This window comes from Cotesia typhae, unplaced genomic scaffold (genome assembly GCF_013202065.1).
Source record: "Cotesia typhae breed Kobodo isofemale line unplaced genomic scaffold, CoteBio_Ctyphae scaffold_13, whole genome shotgun sequence".
NCBI classification, from domain to species: Eukaryota; Metazoa; Arthropoda; class Insecta; order Hymenoptera; family Braconidae; genus Cotesia; species Cotesia typhae.
Genome location: NW_027423774.1, coordinates 19,179,024 through 19,200,530, shown reverse-complemented (window position 1 = coordinate 19,200,530; position 21,507 = coordinate 19,179,024). Strand labels below are relative to the sequence as shown.

Sequence of the window (21,507 nt, the reverse complement as noted above, 5' to 3'; positions counted from 1 at the left end):
TTATTATACTCAAAATAATATTTTTGACGTTATATCAAGTCAGGATTTCTTTTTTATACAGTAGCTCAGCTTAAGATATTTTTATGTATATAATAAACTATTTTTATTACTTTTGGAAGCTGAGCTCTAGTCTTTAATCTATCAAAGGCCATTTTTGACGTCACCGTATTATTTAAATAATTGCAAGGTCATGCTTTTTAACAAAACTTACAATAAGTCTAAGTACTGTTTGGTTGAATAGTTTTCGGTGAATAGGATAACTTTAATGGTTCAGAATCTCAAAATTTAACGATCCATCACGAAAAATCATTTTTACTGTCATTTTAGGAAAGTCATTGTAAGTAAATAGAAGCGTTAGTAACTTTTACAATTACATATTCTTTTACTTTTATTTTTCCGTTATTTTGTAACATCACAATTTGACGAAAGAAGACCTTTGAGTCACAAAAAAACACCAAGGCGAAAAAAATCTAATATTAAGCAACATTCTATTTCGTAATTAATATTTCTAAGTAAAAAAAAAAAAAAAAAAATCATTCAAATAATAAATTAACTCCCAACACTTGAAGATTAAAAATCACGGAAGCATCTTAGAATGCTTTTTAAAGATTTTGAGCAGCGATGTCGCAATCTGAAATATTTTTTTTTTATCAATAATTAAGCGCCGTATTGTGACCGAGGTTTATCTATGAACGTGCGTAGTTCGTAAACTTATTTTATTATTACAGTAATTTATAAAAATAAAATTATTATCTGGAGTCACGAAAGATAAAGCCTGCACTTGGACGGAAAGCGGGCGGAATTTGTTATCGTACATCTTCTGGTGAACGAGGCCGAGGTGCCATGACCTCGCGCAATACTACTACGATTAACGGTGTCGGTGTGAAAAATTATACTAAGTTAAATATACTATACCCACTATTTTTATTCTCTGAGCAGAGAACACAGAACATAGACAAATTTATTTTTATTTCCCTTCTTATTTATCAGTATTGAACACCGTCACGTTCTCGCTATTATACCAACTACTCACTCTCACGCTTACAATAAATTTCCGTAAAGTTTGTTTGCCAAAATCCCCCGTAATTCAAAATTCGAGTTGCAATAGCAAGCACATAGTCTTCAATATCAATGTATTATTGTAATAAGAAGAGACAAAAAGGTGCCCCATTAATCATAATTACAAAAGTCATTTATCAAATGGTATAATTTATATGTGAATAATTTTTGGTGGTTTTAATCCGGCATACCGCGGTTTTCCCCTTCGTCTTTGTCTCTTCTGTCTTCTATTTGGTCCGGTTCTAAGGAGTTGATTCAGTAGCGATCTCCAAATTTCTCGATGATTTACCGAGTAAATTTCAGGAAGCGGGACGAAATTTTCGCTGGCGCAGAATGGAACACCAGCACTCTTGGTAAAAGAGAAATAGGAACTACTATTACTACTACTTATGCCGTAACTGGTGTAGTTGTATTAGTGGCACTGTATATGGCCAAACACCACTACTAACTCCCAAAGAATGAAAGTCTACACTGGTATAACCCAGAAGACGGATGAGGGTGTCGAGTCTCCAAGAGTAAGAAGATCAATTCCGGCGCCAACGTATCGTTTGTCTCGCTAATGTATTTCTCGCGTCTGCTTCTGAATTTGTCACAACTGCTTAAACTGTTCACGCGAGTCCAGTCATTTTGGATTTGTTTGTATCAGAGTCTCTTATTTTTTAACTAAACTCTCCTAGATTTTAATCTGTCTGTCTGGGAAAAAATTTCCTGATATGTCCTCATCTCATACGTTTTTTGGTGTAGTCTGATATGAAAATAATTGACTACATTATTACAGAATAAGATGGAAATTTTCTTAAGTCGACTTGTAAACAACTTCATTAATCACAATAACTCAAACGATTGAAAAATACGAAAATTACCATGACAAAAAAAAAAAAAAAAAAAAAAACTGCATAATGAATTTAGACATTACTAATTTAAATATTTCGAAAAATATAAACCTATTGAAATTATTTTGACGATCGAGTATAATTAACGACTCTCTATTGTCTGTAAATGTAAAACTTCTTAGAAAATTCGAATATTAAACGGCTTTATCGTGAAGAATAGACTGCAGCGGTATAAATAAAAGTCCAGTCATAACAATATACTGTTTAAAATATTCAACAGACTATCTTTATCCTTATCTATCTGAATTCCGCTAATTGCCTTTCATTTATCATTAAATACACGGCATAAAATGAATATTATTGAATATTAAATAGAGAATATAGAATATTTAAAGTCATAAAACAGAATAGCTAATATCGAGAAAAAACGACACGTTTTTATATTTATGTGCAAGACATTTAATGAATATGTACATACTAACTTGAACTCTTTCTCTGTACACGTATGTTCACATAATATCCACAGATATTTAGATAATACTGCGCACATAGTATGTATACAACAACTACACTTATAATCTGGCGTACTAATAATAATAAAACAAGATATTGCAGTGACGCCGAGCTGTCTGTCATATCAGCCGACGGAATGCTGAAAGACGAAGAGAAACGTGTACCGAGTAAGAGAGAAAGATTTATGTATGTGTAACACACATCACGCATGTATTGAACATTACACATTAACTCGGAATATGATTAGGCAATGACCGTATGTCATATGACTCATATATACTTTTACGGTACGGTAAAGAACATTACATATTATATATTATATACTATATACTAGGGTGATTCAAAAAAAAAGAATATTTTTTTTTTCGTTTGGTACTCTGAAAAATAGGTTCCTAGACACCTCTAAGAAAGCCTCTCCAAGCATGAGTTCTTAATTGTAACGGGAAGGTCCTCCTTCTTACAGTTTTCTATTTTTTCTTATTATCAGATAGAAAAATTTATATCTCGCTTCCAACTACTTGAAAAAATATCTTGTTCCTTAGATTTTGTAGGAAATTGAATGCTCTACAAAAAAGGTCTCTTACGATTTTTTCGTAAACCCAACCGTTTAAAAGATATTAACGGTTAAAGTTTGATTATTTTTGGGAAAATTTTTTATTTCTTATGAATTTTATAACTCAATAAAAAAATCATTATGAATGATGAAACTCATAGTTTTGTAGGAAATTTACTGCTCTATAAAAATGGTCTCTTATGATTTTTCGATCAAGTTGAGCGTTTACGAGATATTCATCGTCAAACATCAATGCATATCAATTTTTCTAGTTTTTGATCAATAATTCGAAAAATTTCAATTTATTCTGTGAGTTTCAAGGAAATTTAGACAAATTTGAGTTTTTATTATAAAAGCAACTCCTATAGATGTTTTCTGTTCAAAAATTCATTTGAAAGTTTTTATTCTAATAATATTTTTTTAAATTTTATCTTTAATAATTTAAAATCTTAATCGCGTTGTCATTTATTATTATGAAATTTGTTCAGTGCGTATTTTTAAATTGTTTTTCACAAAATATACATAAAATTTTCGTTCGAGGGGATTTTTGTTTTGAATTCCATTTCTTCTTCTGTTTGTCTTCTGAAACTAACGCCATCTATGTTTTTTACTCTCAACTATCTTCAGTATCTACCCATTTAATACCATATTTTCAGTGTTCCTAAAACTGATCATCTTGAATACGTAATAAAATAATTCATTTAAAATAAGTCTTATAATCATCACATAAATTTATTTATCATCAATTAACCTACAATGAATAAAGAAATACGTTTTATCGGAATACCTCTACAAAGAATTTCGGAACGTAAGTTACCAAAAGTGAAAGAGGTTATGCGTGTGTTTTTCTACCAACTTAAAATTTTAAAGTATTCAATCAAACAAAGTGCTAAAAATTCAGTTGACCAAGTTATTGAACTGTGGAGAAAAAATCAGATTCCAACTAGTGGAGCTCCTAATGCAGTCAAAAATTTCTTCGCTATCACAGTCAATGGTTAAAATTACAAAAAAATTTCGATAAAAAGAATTCAGCGCAAAACCAAAAGGAAATGAAATTTCAGACTGATCTTGAACAATTATTCGACATTGTGAGCGAAAAATCCTTAAAAGTGCTTGATGATAATATTAGAAAGTTGTATTTGGATCAAAAATTCGGTACCCATAAAGAGATTCTTTCTAATAATGTACCTGTATCAAACTTAACCACAACTATGATGGGAATAGATGAGAGTAGTAAGTATCTGAGATATTTAATTATTATATAAAGTCAGGTAGTAGTGTAACTTTTCATAGATGACTAGATGACATTTGACTAGACAATTTTTGGAGTCCTTTCTTAATTATTTGTCATCAAAATGAATAAATTCTATACATTTTCTTCGTTTAATTTATAAAACAGATCTTATTCCAGACTTAGATCAACCGTCTACCAGTCATGCGATTGTTCCAAGTGAAAAATCAGAGTCGTTCTCTACGTATACATTAAGTGGAGTTACAAATTTTGGATCTGATTCAGAGTATGAACCTCCAATTCCGACAAAACGAGCAAAACTTGATGTCTTAACTCCTGAAGTCATTTTTGGACTCGACCGAGCTAATGTCAGCAGTAGAAATGCGATGTTTATTATTGCTCCGGTTTTACTAGCAGTAGGTATTAAAATTGAAGATACAATGCTCAGTTATAGTTCAATTCAACGAGCTCGTATGCTTCAAAGAGAAGACATTGCTAAAGGACTTAATGACAACTTTAAGACACACGATAAATACGTTGTGCATTGGGACGGAAAAATGCTGAATGACCTTGTTGGATCAAAATCTGTGGAACGGCTACCAGTTATTTTAACTGCATTTGGTACCGAACAATTACTTGGGGTTCCAAAAATGAATTCTGGGACGGCAGACAATCAAACATCAGCCATTTTATCGACATTGAGTGAATGGGGTATTACTAATTATGTTAAGGCGATGTGTTTTGACACGACGGCAGTTAATACAGGTAACTTATCAATGATAATTTAATCTAAAAAATATTTAATTATTAACGTTCTAGTTTAATTTTTATTGCTTACTGAATTTCACTTTTGAAATTATTGAGAATTATTTACTCATTTGGATTTTAAATATAATCTACAATTTGTTGAAAATATTAAATTTAACGATAGTTATCTATTTTCTTTATACAGGAATTCATAACGGTACATGTAAGGCAATTGAAAAGACTTTGGGAAGAGAGTTAATCTGGTTACCATGTCGTCACCACATTTTTGAGATCATATTGAGAAGTGCATTTGAAGTATATTGGCCTGTGTCATCTGGGCCAAACGTACCAATGTTCGGAAGATTTCAAAAATCATGGGATGAAATAAATAAAACTAATTATAAATCTGGAATTGAAGATACTGTTGTTGCTGATATCATTTTGGATAAAAAAATGAAATATCTAGTTTAATTGCACAATCCTTACAGGTATGATTTAACTGCGATTTTAAGAAAAAAATTTTTCTTGTTTCTGACAAATTTTTAATTGTTTTTGATAGTTACTACAACCCCGAGATGACTATAAAGAATTTTTGGAATTGTCGTTGATTTTCCTTGGAGAAATGCCTCAAGAAGAAATTTTTTCAAACGTCCTGGTGCAATTCATCATGCTAGGTGGATGGCGAAGGCAATTTACAGTTTAAAAATGTTTCTATTCAGAAATGAATTTAAACTTTCTAATAAAGAATTGGACGGTCTTCGGCAAATTTGTATATTTATAGTTACACTGTATTTAAAAGCTTGGTTTTCATCAACTTCTGCAACAACTGCTGCTAATCATGACTTGCAGTTTTTGAAAAATTTATTCGAGTACAAAAATATCAATTCATTGATTTCTTCAGCAACTTGTGAAAAAATGATTTTGCATTTATGGTATTTAAGTGATGAACTTGCCATTTTATCATTATTTGACGATACCGTTTCATTGGAAGTAAAAAAATATTGTTGGAGCTGTTAATACTCGTAACGGTACAGATTCTAAAGCTAAAAAATTTATAATTGATAAAAACGATTTGAATTCATTAACGCAAAAAGTCTGAGTGACTTTGTTTCTAAAAAGTCTTTAAATCTCTTTAAAATCTTTGATTTACCATATGACTTCCTTGATAAAGATATTGAATCGTGGCCTACTAATGACAGTTACATTGAAAATAAAGAATACTTTAACCAATTGAAAGTTGTTAATGATTCAGCAGAACGAGCTGTTGCATTAGTTAGTGAGTATAATCAATGCTTGACAAAAATGAAGAGCAATTCCAATACTTATTGCAAATTATCAAAGAACATCGAAAAAACTACCCAAACTGCAATAGAGGAAATTATTTACAGTAAAAGTGTACCGTTATGTTGAAAATATTGAAAATTATATGGCAGTTGATAATTAAATAAATAAATTCTTCGCTAAAAGAGTGAAACACATGTGAAACACACTAAATTGAATTATATATTTAAAAATGCACTAATTTTTTGTTTTAATGTAATCAAACATGTCCAAGACTAAAAAAACTAATTAAAAAAATAGTTCATAACATATTTCTATTCATAGAAACTCAAATTTGTCTAAATTTCCTTGAAACTCACAGAATAAATTGAAATTTTTCGAATTATTGATCAAAAACTAGAAAAATTGATATGCATTGATGTTTGACGATGAATATCTCGTAAACGCTCAACTTGATCGAAAAATCATAAGAGACCATTTTTATAGAGCAGTAAATTTCCTACAAAACTATGAGTTTCATCATTCATAATGATTTTTTTTTATTGAGTTATAAAATTCATAAGAAATAAAAAATTTTCCCAAAAATAATCAAACTTTAACCGTTAATATCTTTTAAACGGTTGGGTTTACGAAAAAATCGTAAGAGACCTTTTTTGTAGAGCATTCAATTTCCTACAAAATCTAAGGAACAAGATATTTTTTCAAGTAGTTGGAAGCGAGATATAAATTTTTCTATCTGATAATAAGAAAAAATAGAAAACTGTAAGAAGGAGGACCTTCCCGTTACAATTAAGAACTCATGCTTGGAGAGGCTTTCTTAGAGGTGTCTAGGAACCTATTTTTCAGAGTACCAAACGAAAAAAAAAATATTCTTTTTTTTTGAATCACCCTACTATATACTATATATTATATATGCACTTCAAGCATAAGAGGACATATGGTCAAAATGTATAAAAAAATAAAAAATTTACAATACCTCTAGTTTTATTTTATTGCTTTCGAAATTTATCAGATATTAAGCAGTCATATATGACGATTAATTTAAATTGGAACTGAACCCGGTTAGAAATGCTCACTCAAGTTATTAATTATTTATTTTTAGAGTGATGCAATACTTTATTTAGTGTATTAGTCATAGTTATAATGAGTGTTTAAAAAATTATCGGAAAAAGATAATCTTGTAGTTGGCAGGTGATCTTGTAGTATGTATTTATGTATAATATGTGTAGAGCTAAGAGTGTTGATGTGTCCTTGCAGACAATTTGTTGATGATGTAAGTTTATTTTTTTTTTTTTTTTTTTTTTTAGGTATGTGTAAATGAAACGTGACGATATTCACGTACGATCATATTTTTATATCTGTGTACTGTACATAATGTGTATGTAGACTTGTCACTAAATAAGTTGAAGAACGTGATGTAATTCAGATTGTTGTAAAGCGCATGAGTCAAGTCAAATTGCCAGGTTTGTTGGACAAATTACAATTTATGGAAAATTTTTGAACCGTCATTTATTTATAAATACAATAATAATTTAAAAATTTTTCAAGAAGGAAATCTTTTTTAGAATTTTTTTTAATTAATTTTTTTTTTCTTTTAAAATTAATTTTAAACCAACTGAACAAATTCTCCCTTAACCGAAAAATTGGAGCTATAATAAAATTTTCAGCGAGCAATTTGATAGCAAAATTGAATTTAAATAGTTTGGAATCCATATTAAGATCATTGCACAGGATTGTATGGAAGATCGTATAGATATAATAAAAATAATAATAATAAAAGATATAAGTTATAGAGTGTACGTTGACTCGGTACAGATTGCATCATTCTGAAATAGTCTCTTGGCTATTTTTCCTTGAATTTTTTCTTCTTATTTTATATTTCTCGCCTCAACGTTATGTCAGTGCACTCAATGTGCTGTGATTTTCGAGTTGGTGCTCTCCGGTACGTGAGAATAAAGAAAATATTTTTCAGGTAGAAAATAAAAGAGACGATTGACCGTTGGCTAATGTTCCAACTACACATCCCTCTCTTTCCCTTATTCTCAGAGATAAATCAGATCCACGTTGCTTCGCAATTTTTCCTTCTTTCGTCTCTCTTATTATTTTTATCTTCTCGTTCCCCCCATCCCATTTCTATCGATATTTTTTCATTTATACAATGGCGACTTTATATCCAGTTGATTGGGTGCACCGACGTTCCAGCTTGGCACCAATAAAACAAAAGCCCTCAGTTACTACCTTGGAAGAATTACGAGATAATCCAAATCTCAATCTTGAAACTTAAAATGAATTTTTATCAGCAAAAGTTTCTTAAAAATTTAGATATTGTCTCGTAAGAATTATTTTATTCGGGATTATATTATATTTTCCAGGTTGTCTTACACTAAAAATGGCGCTTACGCATTACACCTTCACGGAGAGAAGAGAGTGCTATCCGAGGGTTGGCCTTACGCCAAACGACTAACATTTTACTCTAAATCTTATAACCCAGTAAACCTCTACGACTAGCTACGAATTTTCGAAATAACTCTATTTACATATTAACAAACTAATTTCCCGGATTCCATAAAGACGGAGCTAAATCTCCGAGCTATTGTTCTCCATAAACATTTACCGGAATAAAATCAATTAAGTGAATGAGCTGTAGCGTTGGTAAATTGAATGAAAAAAATAAAAGAGAAATATTAAGTATAGACAAAAGGCCCTGGACTTGTTGGCAATCAGACCGTCGTTGCTAAAGATAAGAGTGAATACGGTGATGGAAAAAAAAAATTAAACAAAAAGACAAGACTGAACAGTGAGCTATTAAACAAGAGGAAACAATAGTGATCCATTTTTCCGGTAACTCGCGCGAAATTACGAAGGAAAAAGGTGCGTGACGAAGATAGAAATGAGAGCAAATAAAAAAATTTTATATTATATATATATATATATATATATATATATATATATATATATATATATATATATATATAATGTTAAAAATAAAGAAGAGAAAGTCAAAGTACGGGAAATGTAATATAATAAAGGATAGGATATTATACATGTATATAATAAAGGCAGATGTCGTAAACTCAATGCGCTGACGTTGAAATTATTTTTGCTGAGTACTTGCTTTTTAATACCATAACTTAAATTTTCTATATGTATATTGTTTTATTTAATTTATTCGTAATGAAAACTCTTAACAACGTTAAACCATTATTTAATTAACTTTGTTTAATCAAAGATTTAGTTTTATTTAATTATATATGACCAAGTTTTATAATTTCGAAAAATAAATATTACGATATCTAAGTATGATACTTTTTATCATTCGCAAACTTACTTCCTTTTATACGAAGCCACAATATTTTTTGAACATAAGAATAAATAAAAAATAAAGATAACACAAACTTTTATCATTACTGATAATTAATTTTTTATATTAAGCGACAAGTATTTCCAGAAAGTGATTTAAAGCGAAAATTTTTTTCCGATACATAAGTACTTCTTTGAAAATCTTGGTTTATAACTATTATTATTTTATGAGACAAAAAATAATAGTATTTAAGTGTGAATGTATGACAGATAAATTGAAAATTTATTTTAATGTACTTAGTTATTATATCAGGTTATTTATTTTAATTTGCTGGTTTAATAACACTTCGACTTCCCCCCTCCCACTTTCTACACGAAGATCGCGAGTATTGAGTGATAATTATGGGCTATCGTGAATTGCACCAGCGCGATGGCGATTACGTCGCATCGAGGACATAACCACACATATATACATCCATAAATACATCCACTTGAACAGTAACTTTCCGTTCAACCTTTACTTGTATTTCTTAGCTTCTCGGCTGACCGGAAAACGTTCTATGTTTCTGAGAACCTCCCGGCGGCCGACGAGCCAACACACTCTCGAGTCTTTTTACGCAATGCTAACTAAACATATGACGGGAGATTGCAAAACGTTTAAAAAAAAGTTATTAATAAAATAAAAATATAAATATTAAAAAAATATTTATTAAAAACCAACTAATGAACAGCTCTTGCTCTGAAAAAAAAAAAAAAAAAAAAAAAAAATTTTTTTTCTGTCTAGATTTTTTAATACCCCAGAAAATATATTTATTTAGAATCCTCAGAGGATTTTTCAGTGAAATCTCATACACCAATCGCATAATACATTTTTAGCGGTGCGGATATTATAAAACGGACGAAAACGAAACTGCTTTTATTTTTTTTTCGGGTATAAATATGAGTGGAAAAATATATCCTAATGAAAAGCTGGAGGAAAACTAATGGTGTAGGGTATATGGCTGGGTATAATAAATAGACCAAAAAATTGGGACATGTTTTTATCTGTTTTCCACGAAACAAGCCAGCTGCATACTCAGGTTGCTATTATGACGTCCTGTGAATTTTCTAATCCCATAGTTCGTTTACCTCTTCGACATCTGCCGACTCACGTTAAAGCCGCTTACTTTTTTTATTCCGAATCTATAATGGTATACTATATATATAACATGTAACATGTAATAATATGACAGATCGATAATTAAGACTGACGCGTAACTGTTTTCTGTTTGGATGACTGATCGTAAAATTTAAAAAAGTAAATTTTAATATTACCGAATCTATATTACTAAATGTTTAAACAAGTTAGAAGTTTAGTAATTAATTTAATTTAATTTAATGAAATAATCTATAACCCACGTCAAAGTCACAACTTTTTGGAAAATGTATATTGATAAGGTTGTTTTGCATATGATGCCTTTCAAAGTTTACTTGACGCATGACCAACAAATGTTATGATTATACTTTAGTGGTCAATAAATTTGTTCCCCCGAAAACAAATTTATTTTCCTTTACAAAAAATTAGTACGACCAGATGTTTTGGGTAATTTTTATCAAAGCATCTCAAGTACAAATGTGGGCTTGCTTTTGTGAAAAAAAAAAAAATTCTGAAAATTTTCCCAATCGTGGGGAGCCACCCGGGGTGAAAGGACATTAAATTTTTTGTTATAAAACGGGGAGTACCGGTTTGCCCCGGGTGGTTTTGTCTCATGTTCTTAAGCTTAAACAAAAATCCTAAAATATTTTGGACTATTAAAGAAAATTTTTAAATATTTTTTTTTTAATACTTTAGATATTAAAAACTCAATAAATGTTAACGCCTACATCCGGTTGAAAATTTCATGCGGCTTTGAAGGGTTAGTTCTTTACTTTTGGGGTAGAAAGAAAAAAAGTGCACTCACATTCGACGTATGAAGCTAAAAATAAAAATAAAACAATGATAGTATTATCATTATTATACAAGTAAAAAAAGTGGAAATAAAAAATAATCCCAACGAACGGATAAAATTATTTTTAAATAATACAAAACCTTATAATGCAGAATTATAATTAGTTTCTAGTGAGAAAAAAAAAAAAAAAAATTTAAACGACCCGAGTATTTATCTTTCAACAATTTAATTTTAATTCAGGGCCTTTGGTAAAATAAAACGTGGCTTGCAGTAAATTCAGCTTTTTCGTTAATTTTCCATTTTCTCTGTATTTGTGCAGCCTAAGGTGTAGTTGCTGAAACGGGCACTGTTAACGTGGATAAAGTCTTATCGAGAGTGGACCATGCAGGGTATTTACTCTTATATATATATATTGTCATTACCATCTCTAGCCGATGAGAAAGGCTTCGAGGGCTACACAACTCGCAACAGGATCCTTAAGAGTACATTGTGCTCCTGGTAATCCTTTGATTATTCAATATAATAATCATTTAGTATTCAAAGACCCCGGAATTCCACGCATGGGTGGGAATTGTAGATTTAGCCAACGATTATTAATCGACGTTAAGACCAACATAAACAATAACTCGGTTAATTCATTTTATTAAATATTCATTAGTCTAATTATCTCCTCATTATTTTAACATAATCTTCTTGGGTGAATTATTCGTAGATTTAGTTAATAATAAATTAAATTTTGTTTAAAACTTTGTATGATGAATTTATGTAAATTTTGTTTATTAAAAAAGATTTAAAAGAAAATTTTGTAAATTTGTGATTTTATAATTTGTAAAAAATAATTGTTAAAAATTTTCACTAAATTGAATTTAAAGAACTTAATTCAAGTGAATTTCTGTGGAAGTAATTCTTTTTATTTGTAGGGTCCTATCGGGGATCCCCTTGAATTTTTTCTTTTGTTTCCCGAGACTAGGTGTTAACTTGACTTCCCTTTCATCATCCCTTCAGTGTCTGAGAGATGATATTTCAATTTGACTCCTCTTGTCTTTAAGAAAAAATAAAAAAAAAAAAGAACGGCTTCAAAATATAAAGCAAAATCGCGAAAAAATGATGCATGATTTAAAAAAAAAAAAAAAAAAACTTCTGGGAGATATTATATAAACTTCCGTAGAAAATGTGAATGTTAATGTTCAATCTACGTAAGTAATACAATAATTTTGAGCGATAAATTAATACAATAAGAATTTGAAAATGCAGGTACAAAAATATGAAACGAGAGAGCTTGAAATTACGATAATAGGCTTATCCTCATTGTGAAAGAGTATCAGTAGTCCGCCAGGTTTTCACAATAACGACTAAAAACGAATAAGAGTAGCTGAATATGTTGAAAAAAAATATGAAAAAGAAAGAGAGAGATATATTTACTCGGAAATAAAAAATTTAAAGTACAAATGAAAATAAAAAAAAAAAAAAAAAAAAAAAACAAGAATAGAGAATAAAGCATAAAATATAAAATATAAAATATAATAAAAAGTGAAGCTCGGCAACGATCCCTCTTGTTATCCACATCGTAATTTCGCGCTCGTTACGCGAGTATTCACTACAGAGTCGTAGTCGAGCATCACGCGATAGATCATGCCCACGCGTTTTAAGGTAACACGATAACGCCTGTTACTTAGATCCCCTCGAGCAGTAGTTATGCTCGGACGAACATGCGCGATCGCGACATTATATTAGCAATATACAGGGTATCTGTATCTATATATTTCAAATAATCTCTGCGGTATAAATATGTGAAAAGCTAATGGGCTAAGGGCCAAATACCTAATAATTCGCCCTCGAACTCATCAAGTTAATCTCGCCTGGCACTCTTGTCTGCCGGCTCCATCAATTGTTCACTCGCTTAAATATTAAATCCTTCCGCTTCGGCTTAATCTCTAATATACTGCACTGTAAAAACCGCATCCATCATACATGCACACGTGCACATATTCATTATGTTAGTTTGCATACAGTATCGGGTGTCATCGGCTTAAATCTTTTTTACTCGTCCAATCAGGCTTAGTTTGAATTCTTCATGCTGGATAACAAAAGGTATAATTTATTTTTGGTGATAAACAACCTTTTGATAGTTTTAAACTCAATTTTTGCTGTCGAAGTAAATTCAGTATCGAATGACCTTTTTTTTATGGTTCTAAATTTGATATACCTTTTATTTCCAAAACTGATCGACCGATTTTGATCTACTTCTAACATTGTCTAGTGAACCACCCAAAGAGTAAATGAACCAAGTTTCACTAGCATTCCTTCAAAATTAAGAGAGTTATTGCGGTTACTAACTTTAGAATAAATGTTAATTTTTTTTTTTTTATTTAAATTAAGAAAAAAAATTTTTTTAAATAGTTAATTTTCTTACCAAACCATACCATTGGAGTAAAAAATCAAAAAAAGAATTTAAAATCATTTCTTTCTGGTATAAAAATTATAAAAAAAAAAATTCCATGAATTGTATGGCCAGCATCAAACAGTTTTAAAAACAAGGAAAATATTTCTCCAGAGGGATGTAAATGCATAAATTTACAAGTAATTGTTGAGAAAATACGTAAATCTAGTAGCATTGGACCGGCGAGTATTTTAAAATATTTATTTCAGTGCATGTAAGCACACGAACGTATGCATTAACTTTTGTTTGTTGTTGTTAGCAGTTTCCTTTGGTGGAGTCTAGTACAGCACATATAGGAGAATGATGAAACGTTGATATATTTCCATTTTGCCCGAGTGTATTATATACCTGCACTTTCCGGAAGCAGACTCCTTGTTCAAATGACTCTCTTGGGTGGCTTTAAAGAACCGTGAAGGATCAGACGACCTCAGACGACTACCAGCTGCTTCTTACTATTACGCCGTTCCTCTACCGGTACTGTTGGCCCTTTAAACTTTTAAAGGGCTCCGGAGAGTCCAAAAATATATGCTACGCCCAGAACGAAAAAGTAAATTGCTTCAATAGCGAGCTAACGGTTTATTCTAGATCCATTCAAATCTATTCGTTGTATGATTAATAAAACAATTTTAAAAATATAGATTTTTAACTCGAAGAATTTTAAGTTGAGCATCTGACTTCATTAAACAGATGGCTGAGGATAGTGAACTGAGCATGACTAAACCTCGAGGAATTTTTTAAGACTCATTCTGTAAAGATTGCATAATGATTGCAAGTTGCTAATTATTATTCAAAAAAAGAAGGTTCTAATTTTTTTGAATGTATAATTTTATTGATCAATAACATTATCTTTGATGAAACAAAATATACATATGTTAATGGAAGAACCTAATTTTTTTATAAATAAAAAAATTATTAATAAATTATTTCGTACTTGTAAATTAAAACTCTGAGCAAACTATAATAAAATCGTACATAAAATTATTGTGGCCTATAAAATTGTCTATAAAAAGCGACCTGAGGGTCATAAGCCCGGTGCTGTTTAAGAGAAAGAGAATGTTAAAAATCAATTATTTCCTTTTTTTAATTATAAAGTAGTTTTCAGATTTTTTTTTAATTAAAAAATAAATAAAAGTGTTATTATTATATTAATAAATGTCACAAAGTATAATAAATTAAAAAAAGGTAAAAATAACTGATTAAATTACTAATTGTTAATAACTTTGTAATTAGTTATTAGTTATCAGTGAAAGCTGGAATTTAATATCGGGAATATTGCTGATACCAGCGAGAGAGACGATGACCAAAATAATCTACTATATTCTCGGTACGTATACTCTACAAAGATATATGAACAAGGTTTTTTATTATTATCATTTTTTGCGAACCGAGTGGAATGCGATATGGTATTCTGCTTCAGAGGAGGCGAGCTACTAAATTTAATTTAATTTAATAAAAAATGATGAATATCGAAATAATGCAGAGTTATATGAAAAAAAAGTGTTATTGTACAATTAAATGTCAATTCTTTAACAAAATTTAAACTAAACGGCAGTGTAATATATATATAATGTACAATATATCTTGCTGTCTACAGCAGTTGCATCGTCATTCTACAGCAATTTAACTTTCCAATAGTAAAAAAGTTTTAAAAAAATATATAAAATAATAAATATAATAAAGCACAAGAGAGAACAATTTAACATTATTGAAAGTTGAATTTTAAACGGCGTATCAATGCTTCTCTATCTTCATTTAATTAAATCCAACATATCAACTACTGTGAGAGTACAATCTCAACAAAATTCCAACGTAATTGAGTTTCATGTTTATATTTCATTAAACAATATTTTATTAAAAAAAAAATTTCTGCCACGCCGTGAGTATACACAAACAAATACAAATATTTCTTTTTATTTTTGATTTTTATTGCTGAATAAATTAAAACTTCATTACTTTTTTTTTGCCTGTACCGAATCATAGTAAAAATGCGTACGAATTTTCTCGAGAATTTCCGGAATTTTTTCGTTTAATTAATCAAATTTGTTTGATATATATTCACTTGAAAGTTTTTTTTATCTAAATGTAATTGCTAGTATAAAAAAAAATGTATTTTTTTTTTTTTTATATGCATTCACGTTACGAATTTTTTTTATTTAGGCTTTCGGGCCGACGATAAAAATAACACATGTAATAATAAAATAATAACTTTTTATAGGAGAAAAAACAGAACCGAGTAATTCAATTTTGAAAATTTAAAAGTCCGATACCAAAAACAATAAATGTTAAGTTCTCTTTGATCTATTTCAGAATCGTGCGAATTCGATTCAGCGAAAACGAGATAGAATGTGTACTTGAAATAAATAGATAATGGTAATAAAAGCGTTACCATTTTAATGGGAGTAATGTTTAGATAATGTTTTCTTTCGTTCCGGGGATAGAAGCGCAGGTGCAGATATTCACTGATGGTATGTTTTAAAAAGATGGCGTCGGACTTTAACTGGAACGAATATATAAGTAAAGTGAAGACCCTCGGGTGATGAAATAAAATACATACGTCAAAATAAAAAACCGATCCTCTAACTCATGAATATTAATAAGAGGATGCTATCAATAATTCTGATACATATTTTCGACAAATAAATATAATAATATTTTTATGTATATATATTATTATTTATTGGATGTTGAAAAATAATAAAACGAGTAAACACCGGATTTATTAACTAGATAGATATATTAGATAGGCATTCACACATTTAGTTTTTGACTTATAAATTTACTTTTATTTCAGTCATTAACATCTACATACACCGAGCGGATATGGTTAATAAAACCATTTAAGGGACATATTTTAAAAGGATTTTTTTTTTATTATTTCCCACTGGTGGATGGATTTATGGATAGAACAAAAACAAAGAGTAATTTATTCCCGTCCAACCTTCACTCTGACGATGTAATCCCCATAGTCGTATAGTAGTAAGCCATAAAAATTGTTCGTGTAAAAACATTTATAGCCATCAGTTCGCTTTTAAGCCGCGTATATTTATATATACATGTATATATTTTTTTTTTATTATCAGCAAAACTTTAGTCTTTTGTTTTTTCAAATAGCATTAACACCTGAACCTGTTTTTGTTAATTTTCATTTTATTTATCCTTCAATTATTTTTTCAGTTTATGGCTACTAATAAAATATGTTCTTTAAATCCTCTGCAAATATTTAAGCAATAACAATATTTTTTTAGTTTAAATTTAATTTTTACCTTAAAAAAATTTTTTTTTTAATATTTTTAATTAATTATTAAACCTTACGGCGTAAAAAAATCCTTACTCATATTTTTTAAGCGGTATTAAATTTCATAAATTAATCTCGGAAGATAAAAAAAGTACAGCTTGTATGTCAGCGATCAAACTGGTTGATAAGTTACGAGTCAACCTATCTATTTATCAATCTTCCGTAATACATATTGTGTTGAGTCGGCAATAGATGATAAATTAATGGTAAATCCCTCATATGATATATATTAAATACTCAACTAGACTACGTCAAGTGAGAAACTTACGAGGAGATATAACACGATAGGTGGCCTGATTCGCGGTCATAGTTTCATGGTGAACTCCTTTAAGATCATCCACGTACAAACATTTAATAAAACTAAAAACAATATTTTATAAAGCTAATCCTCTAGTAAATATACCTGAAGTTAACGCTCTGAAAAAAGGTATATGTGTTTTATACATATACAAATATCTAAACTTTCGAAAGCAACAAGAACAACCTTATCTCGGCTAGTACTTTACGAATATATTACTAAACTACCAATTATAAATTCACAAGATCACTAAATTGATACCGTACCCATTTTGCTCGAGATTAACAAGATCTTAATTACTCGGTATGGTGAACACAAAACTCTACAATAAATATTTACTCGGCTATCGTCATATCCAGATCATTCTCATTCTTCATTTTCAAACAAAACATTAACACGCCGATTGGTAAATAATTTTTTTTATCCAGCTGTTTAAATAATTATTGCAAGTACGCGGTTCATTCAGCTGGAGCTAACGAGATTGTGGTTTCAAATTTTTTTTATTATTATAATTATGAAAATTTCCTAAAATCAATCAACTGAATTGAGGACATTCGTCGCTAATGATTAATAATTTTATAGCTTTTATAATTCAAACTAAGAATTAGAAAAAAATTTTAATATACAAGCTTGTATTTAATTATTTTTTTAAATAAAAACGGTGGATTGAAATTTTTATAGCGAATCTCTGGCATAGAAAATTAATAATTTCAATATAGTGGAGCCCGAAGCGCCTGAGGATAAACAAAAAGGACCAATAAGAAAGTATAAGAAAGATTTTCCAATCTAGCAAAACCAAATACATCATTGCGGAAAGTAGAAACGTACAATATCCGCCGCCGTGTGATTCTGAGCTCCACGTATATACGATACCGTACGTAAAGTATCACATATTCAAGATCATACGGTAGGTTTACATATATGTATAGTCTCATCCAATAAAGAAAGCAATAGCTTGTATTTTTGTTCGCCTTTTCTTCATCGCAACCCGGCGAAAATTTCATTTAAATATCTTTTGCTGCGGTAACTCGGAAAAGCTCGAGGTAATAAACTTCCAACATTTTTAATTTATTTTTTTTATTGTTTATATTTTATACTCCTACCGCTGGCTCTCTGGTGTGGTTGCTCTTGACCATATTCAGAGTTAGAAGATTTTTTTAAAGTTACGTTTGTTGTATTATAAATTTAAAGGGAATTTTCATTTTTAAGTGTTGTATATTTATTTTAAATGAACCTTATTTCCGTGGTTATTTAAATTTTATTCCATGAAGAAGTAAAAAGTAGACGTCTGATTTTAAAAATTCATACTTTTTAAAATATTTGATAGTTGATTAAAAAATATTTAATTAAGAATATTAAGAGATATTACTTTAAATAAACATTCTATAGTTATTTTTTATTTATATTTTTTCTGCAAAAATTAAATTTTTTATCAATTTAATGTAAAAAATTTTTTATAAAATTAATTAAAAAAAATATTCATTACTGTACTTTAAAAGAAAGAATTTTTAATAATCAATTAAAATATTTAAAAAACTAAAGATTTATCAATTTTGCATAAATTTCAATACTACTTACTTAAAGAAGGCAGTGTTTGAAAATAGAAGATAAAGCATTTGATAAGGCAATAGAAGCTCAATAAAAAGAAAAAAAAAATTGATTGTAAATTTGGAGTTTGCAGATATACAACCGGGAATAGCTGGTTGGTACTAGGGATGACTGATTATATAGAGTCGTAGTCGTAACCGGTGTTCTATATTTGATGTTAATCGATAAATGAATAGCTCAACGTCAGCGGAGTGTCTGTCTATTCAGCTCTCAGCTCCTGTCGTCAGGGGAGAAGTTATCGCTTTTAAAGTCAGAGAAGGACCCGCCACCAGTGCTGCTACTGCTGTTGCTGGTGGTTCTGGTTCTGGTAGCAACCGTTCAGTGGGCGGCAATGAACCAGCGCAGGTGCAGTGTACAGAGTTTTAGTCTACAGGGCTTAAGAAGAATAAGCCGGTACGTAACGGGGGATGGAAAAAAACAAAAAGATAAAAAATAAAAAAAAAAAAAAGGTTAAATAATGAAAAAAGTATTGAGTTGAGTTGAGAATGAGAGATGTAGAGGTCGACTGTGGTGGCTGGTATCTGCTGCTAGCTGCTAGTGCCAGGGAGGGAAGGTGGCGCTGTCTACCAATTGATATTAGCGCATGTTGCTACCCGGCAACCGAGGAATTAAATATTAATGTCTGTTAAATACTCTTTGCTTTTCTTCCTTCCTACCTCCGCCTCTTCGTACCTTCATATTACGTCTTATTTATTTTATATTATGTATTATGTATTACATAGATGTGTCCTGACAAACGAGATATGTATTTTTTATTAATTATTCAGTGAATGTCTCCCATTAGAGTTATTCTCGTGAGTTATCTGTTATTTAAAGCTTTTTAATCAATAACTACTCCGATTGATAATTTAAATCACAATGGATAAGCTCTTCTTTAATATTTATGACTGTCATTAATACCAATTTGTTTTTTAATCTTTAAATTTTAACGTCAATTATAAATAAATAATTTATAGTGATTGCATTTTATAAAAATCAATTTTTCATTGAAACAAATTTTTTAATAAAGCCTAATTTTAAAATTATTAAAAAAATTATTTACAATTTATTTTTATTTAAACGTCAAAAAATGTAATATTCTCCTGAATAGTTTATAACTTAAAAAAAATCCCTCTAAAGCTCATGAACCCTCATAACAGACGAGAAAAGATACCTCTTACAACACATGACACCAAGATCTATGGAAATAAATTTCATGGACAATCCGAATTGCTTGGTAACTTTTGAAAAAAAGTTCTTTCAACGCTCGCAAGTTAAGAGTCGAGTACATTTATAAATTATCTTAAATTAAAAAGCAAGTTCCATTAAAAAGTGATTGAAGTTTTGGAAATAAAAAAATTGGACAGTATTACTTTTATTTTGACGGAACCTATCAAGAGAGAGATTAATCTCGGGGAAAGTTTATCGAACCTACGGTTTGTTGATTTTATATCTACTCTCTTATATTCTTTTATCCAATATCCACGTCAGGTTTCCGTACCTACGTCTTTCTGGCGTATATACCTATGTACACTGGAAAATAGTAAAGTTCTTTAGACAATAAAAATCAAACAATATAGATATATAAAGAATATCGCGGAAGACATTACGTGGATATATCAGTTATTGAATGAGAACGGAGAACAAGAAACAGCGAACTGTAATAGTAATGACATAAGAAGACCCCGAGCTGAAGCTGAAGTTGAAGCTGAAGGAGCTGCTGGTAATTTAAAGTTATTTCCCGACTGAAGCACGTGGAATTGTTTAGTTTCATCAAAAGACTAGACATACTAGACACAGTAACTGTTTGAAGAAATGGAATAGAATAGAGTATCAGGGAATAGAGAGAGGGAGAGAAGATAGTTTCGGGAGACAGAAGATGGATACGAGGATGAGGACAGAGTAGAGGTTGAAGGTTGTTATTGAAGAACGTGCACTTTTCGCAATGTTAAACGTATACACTTCACCCTCTGGTACTTCTCGACACGATAACTACGGCGTACTCTGTTCTCTATTCTCTATTCTCTATTCTCGGTTCTCGTATTCTCTATACCGCGACCCCTATACCCGGTATTATAAATTATTTATGTACCAAGATAAATCGAGCGCCACGGTCTCGAGATAACGAACAACGCTCTATGCTCTACTCTCTTTTTATCATCTCTGCTATGCTCTTCCAGCCACCAGCTACCGGGATTTTGTTTTGTTATAACTATAAATTCCCGAGAACCGAGAACCCTCAAATCTACAGAAATAATAAAAATCCAGCATACATTGCACGCGATTAGACCCTACATCCTCCAAAAATTATTCCAAACCTGTTATTGTTATTACTACCTCTTCATAAGCTTTGGTAATTATTATTCATTATACGCGAGGATTTTTTTTTTTTTTTTTTTTTTAAATATAATTATCATTTATTCTACTTCTACCCGGGATATT

General features: G+C 30.0%; 2 protein-coding genes across 6 annotated transcripts in view; one reads left to right on the top strand and one right to left on the bottom strand.

Moving 5' to 3' along the window:
- Positions 1 to 21,507, bottom strand: part of LOC141534327 (growth factor receptor-bound protein 14) — a 155,211-nt gene that overhangs the window by 72,895 nt on the left and 60,809 nt on the right. The window lies entirely within an intron of this gene.
- On the top strand, positions 3,106 to 20,814 carry LOC141535201 (uncharacterized). The gene is made up of 4 exons (XM_074255033.1): positions 3,106 to 4,954; positions 5,142 to 5,359; positions 19,274 to 19,479; positions 20,646 to 20,814. Exons 1-4 carry the CDS (start codon positions 4,576 to 4,578, stop codon positions 20,812 to 20,814), a joined length of 972 nt encoding a protein of 323 aa, XP_074111134.1. The 5' UTR covers positions 3,106 to 4,575.

Coding starts and splice junctions, on each gene's coding strand:
- LOC141535201 (XM_074255033.1), top strand. CDS start 4,576: ATGTTTATTATTGCTCCGGTTTTACTAGCAGTAGGTATTAAAATTGAA. Junction 4,955..5,141: donor CACGACGGCAGTTAATACAG/GTAACTTATCAA, acceptor TTCTTTATACAG/GAATTCATAACGGTACATGT. Junction 19,480..20,645: donor GGCTTAAGAAGAATAAGCCG/GTACGTAACGGG, acceptor CAAACAATATAG/ATATATAAAGAATATCGCGG.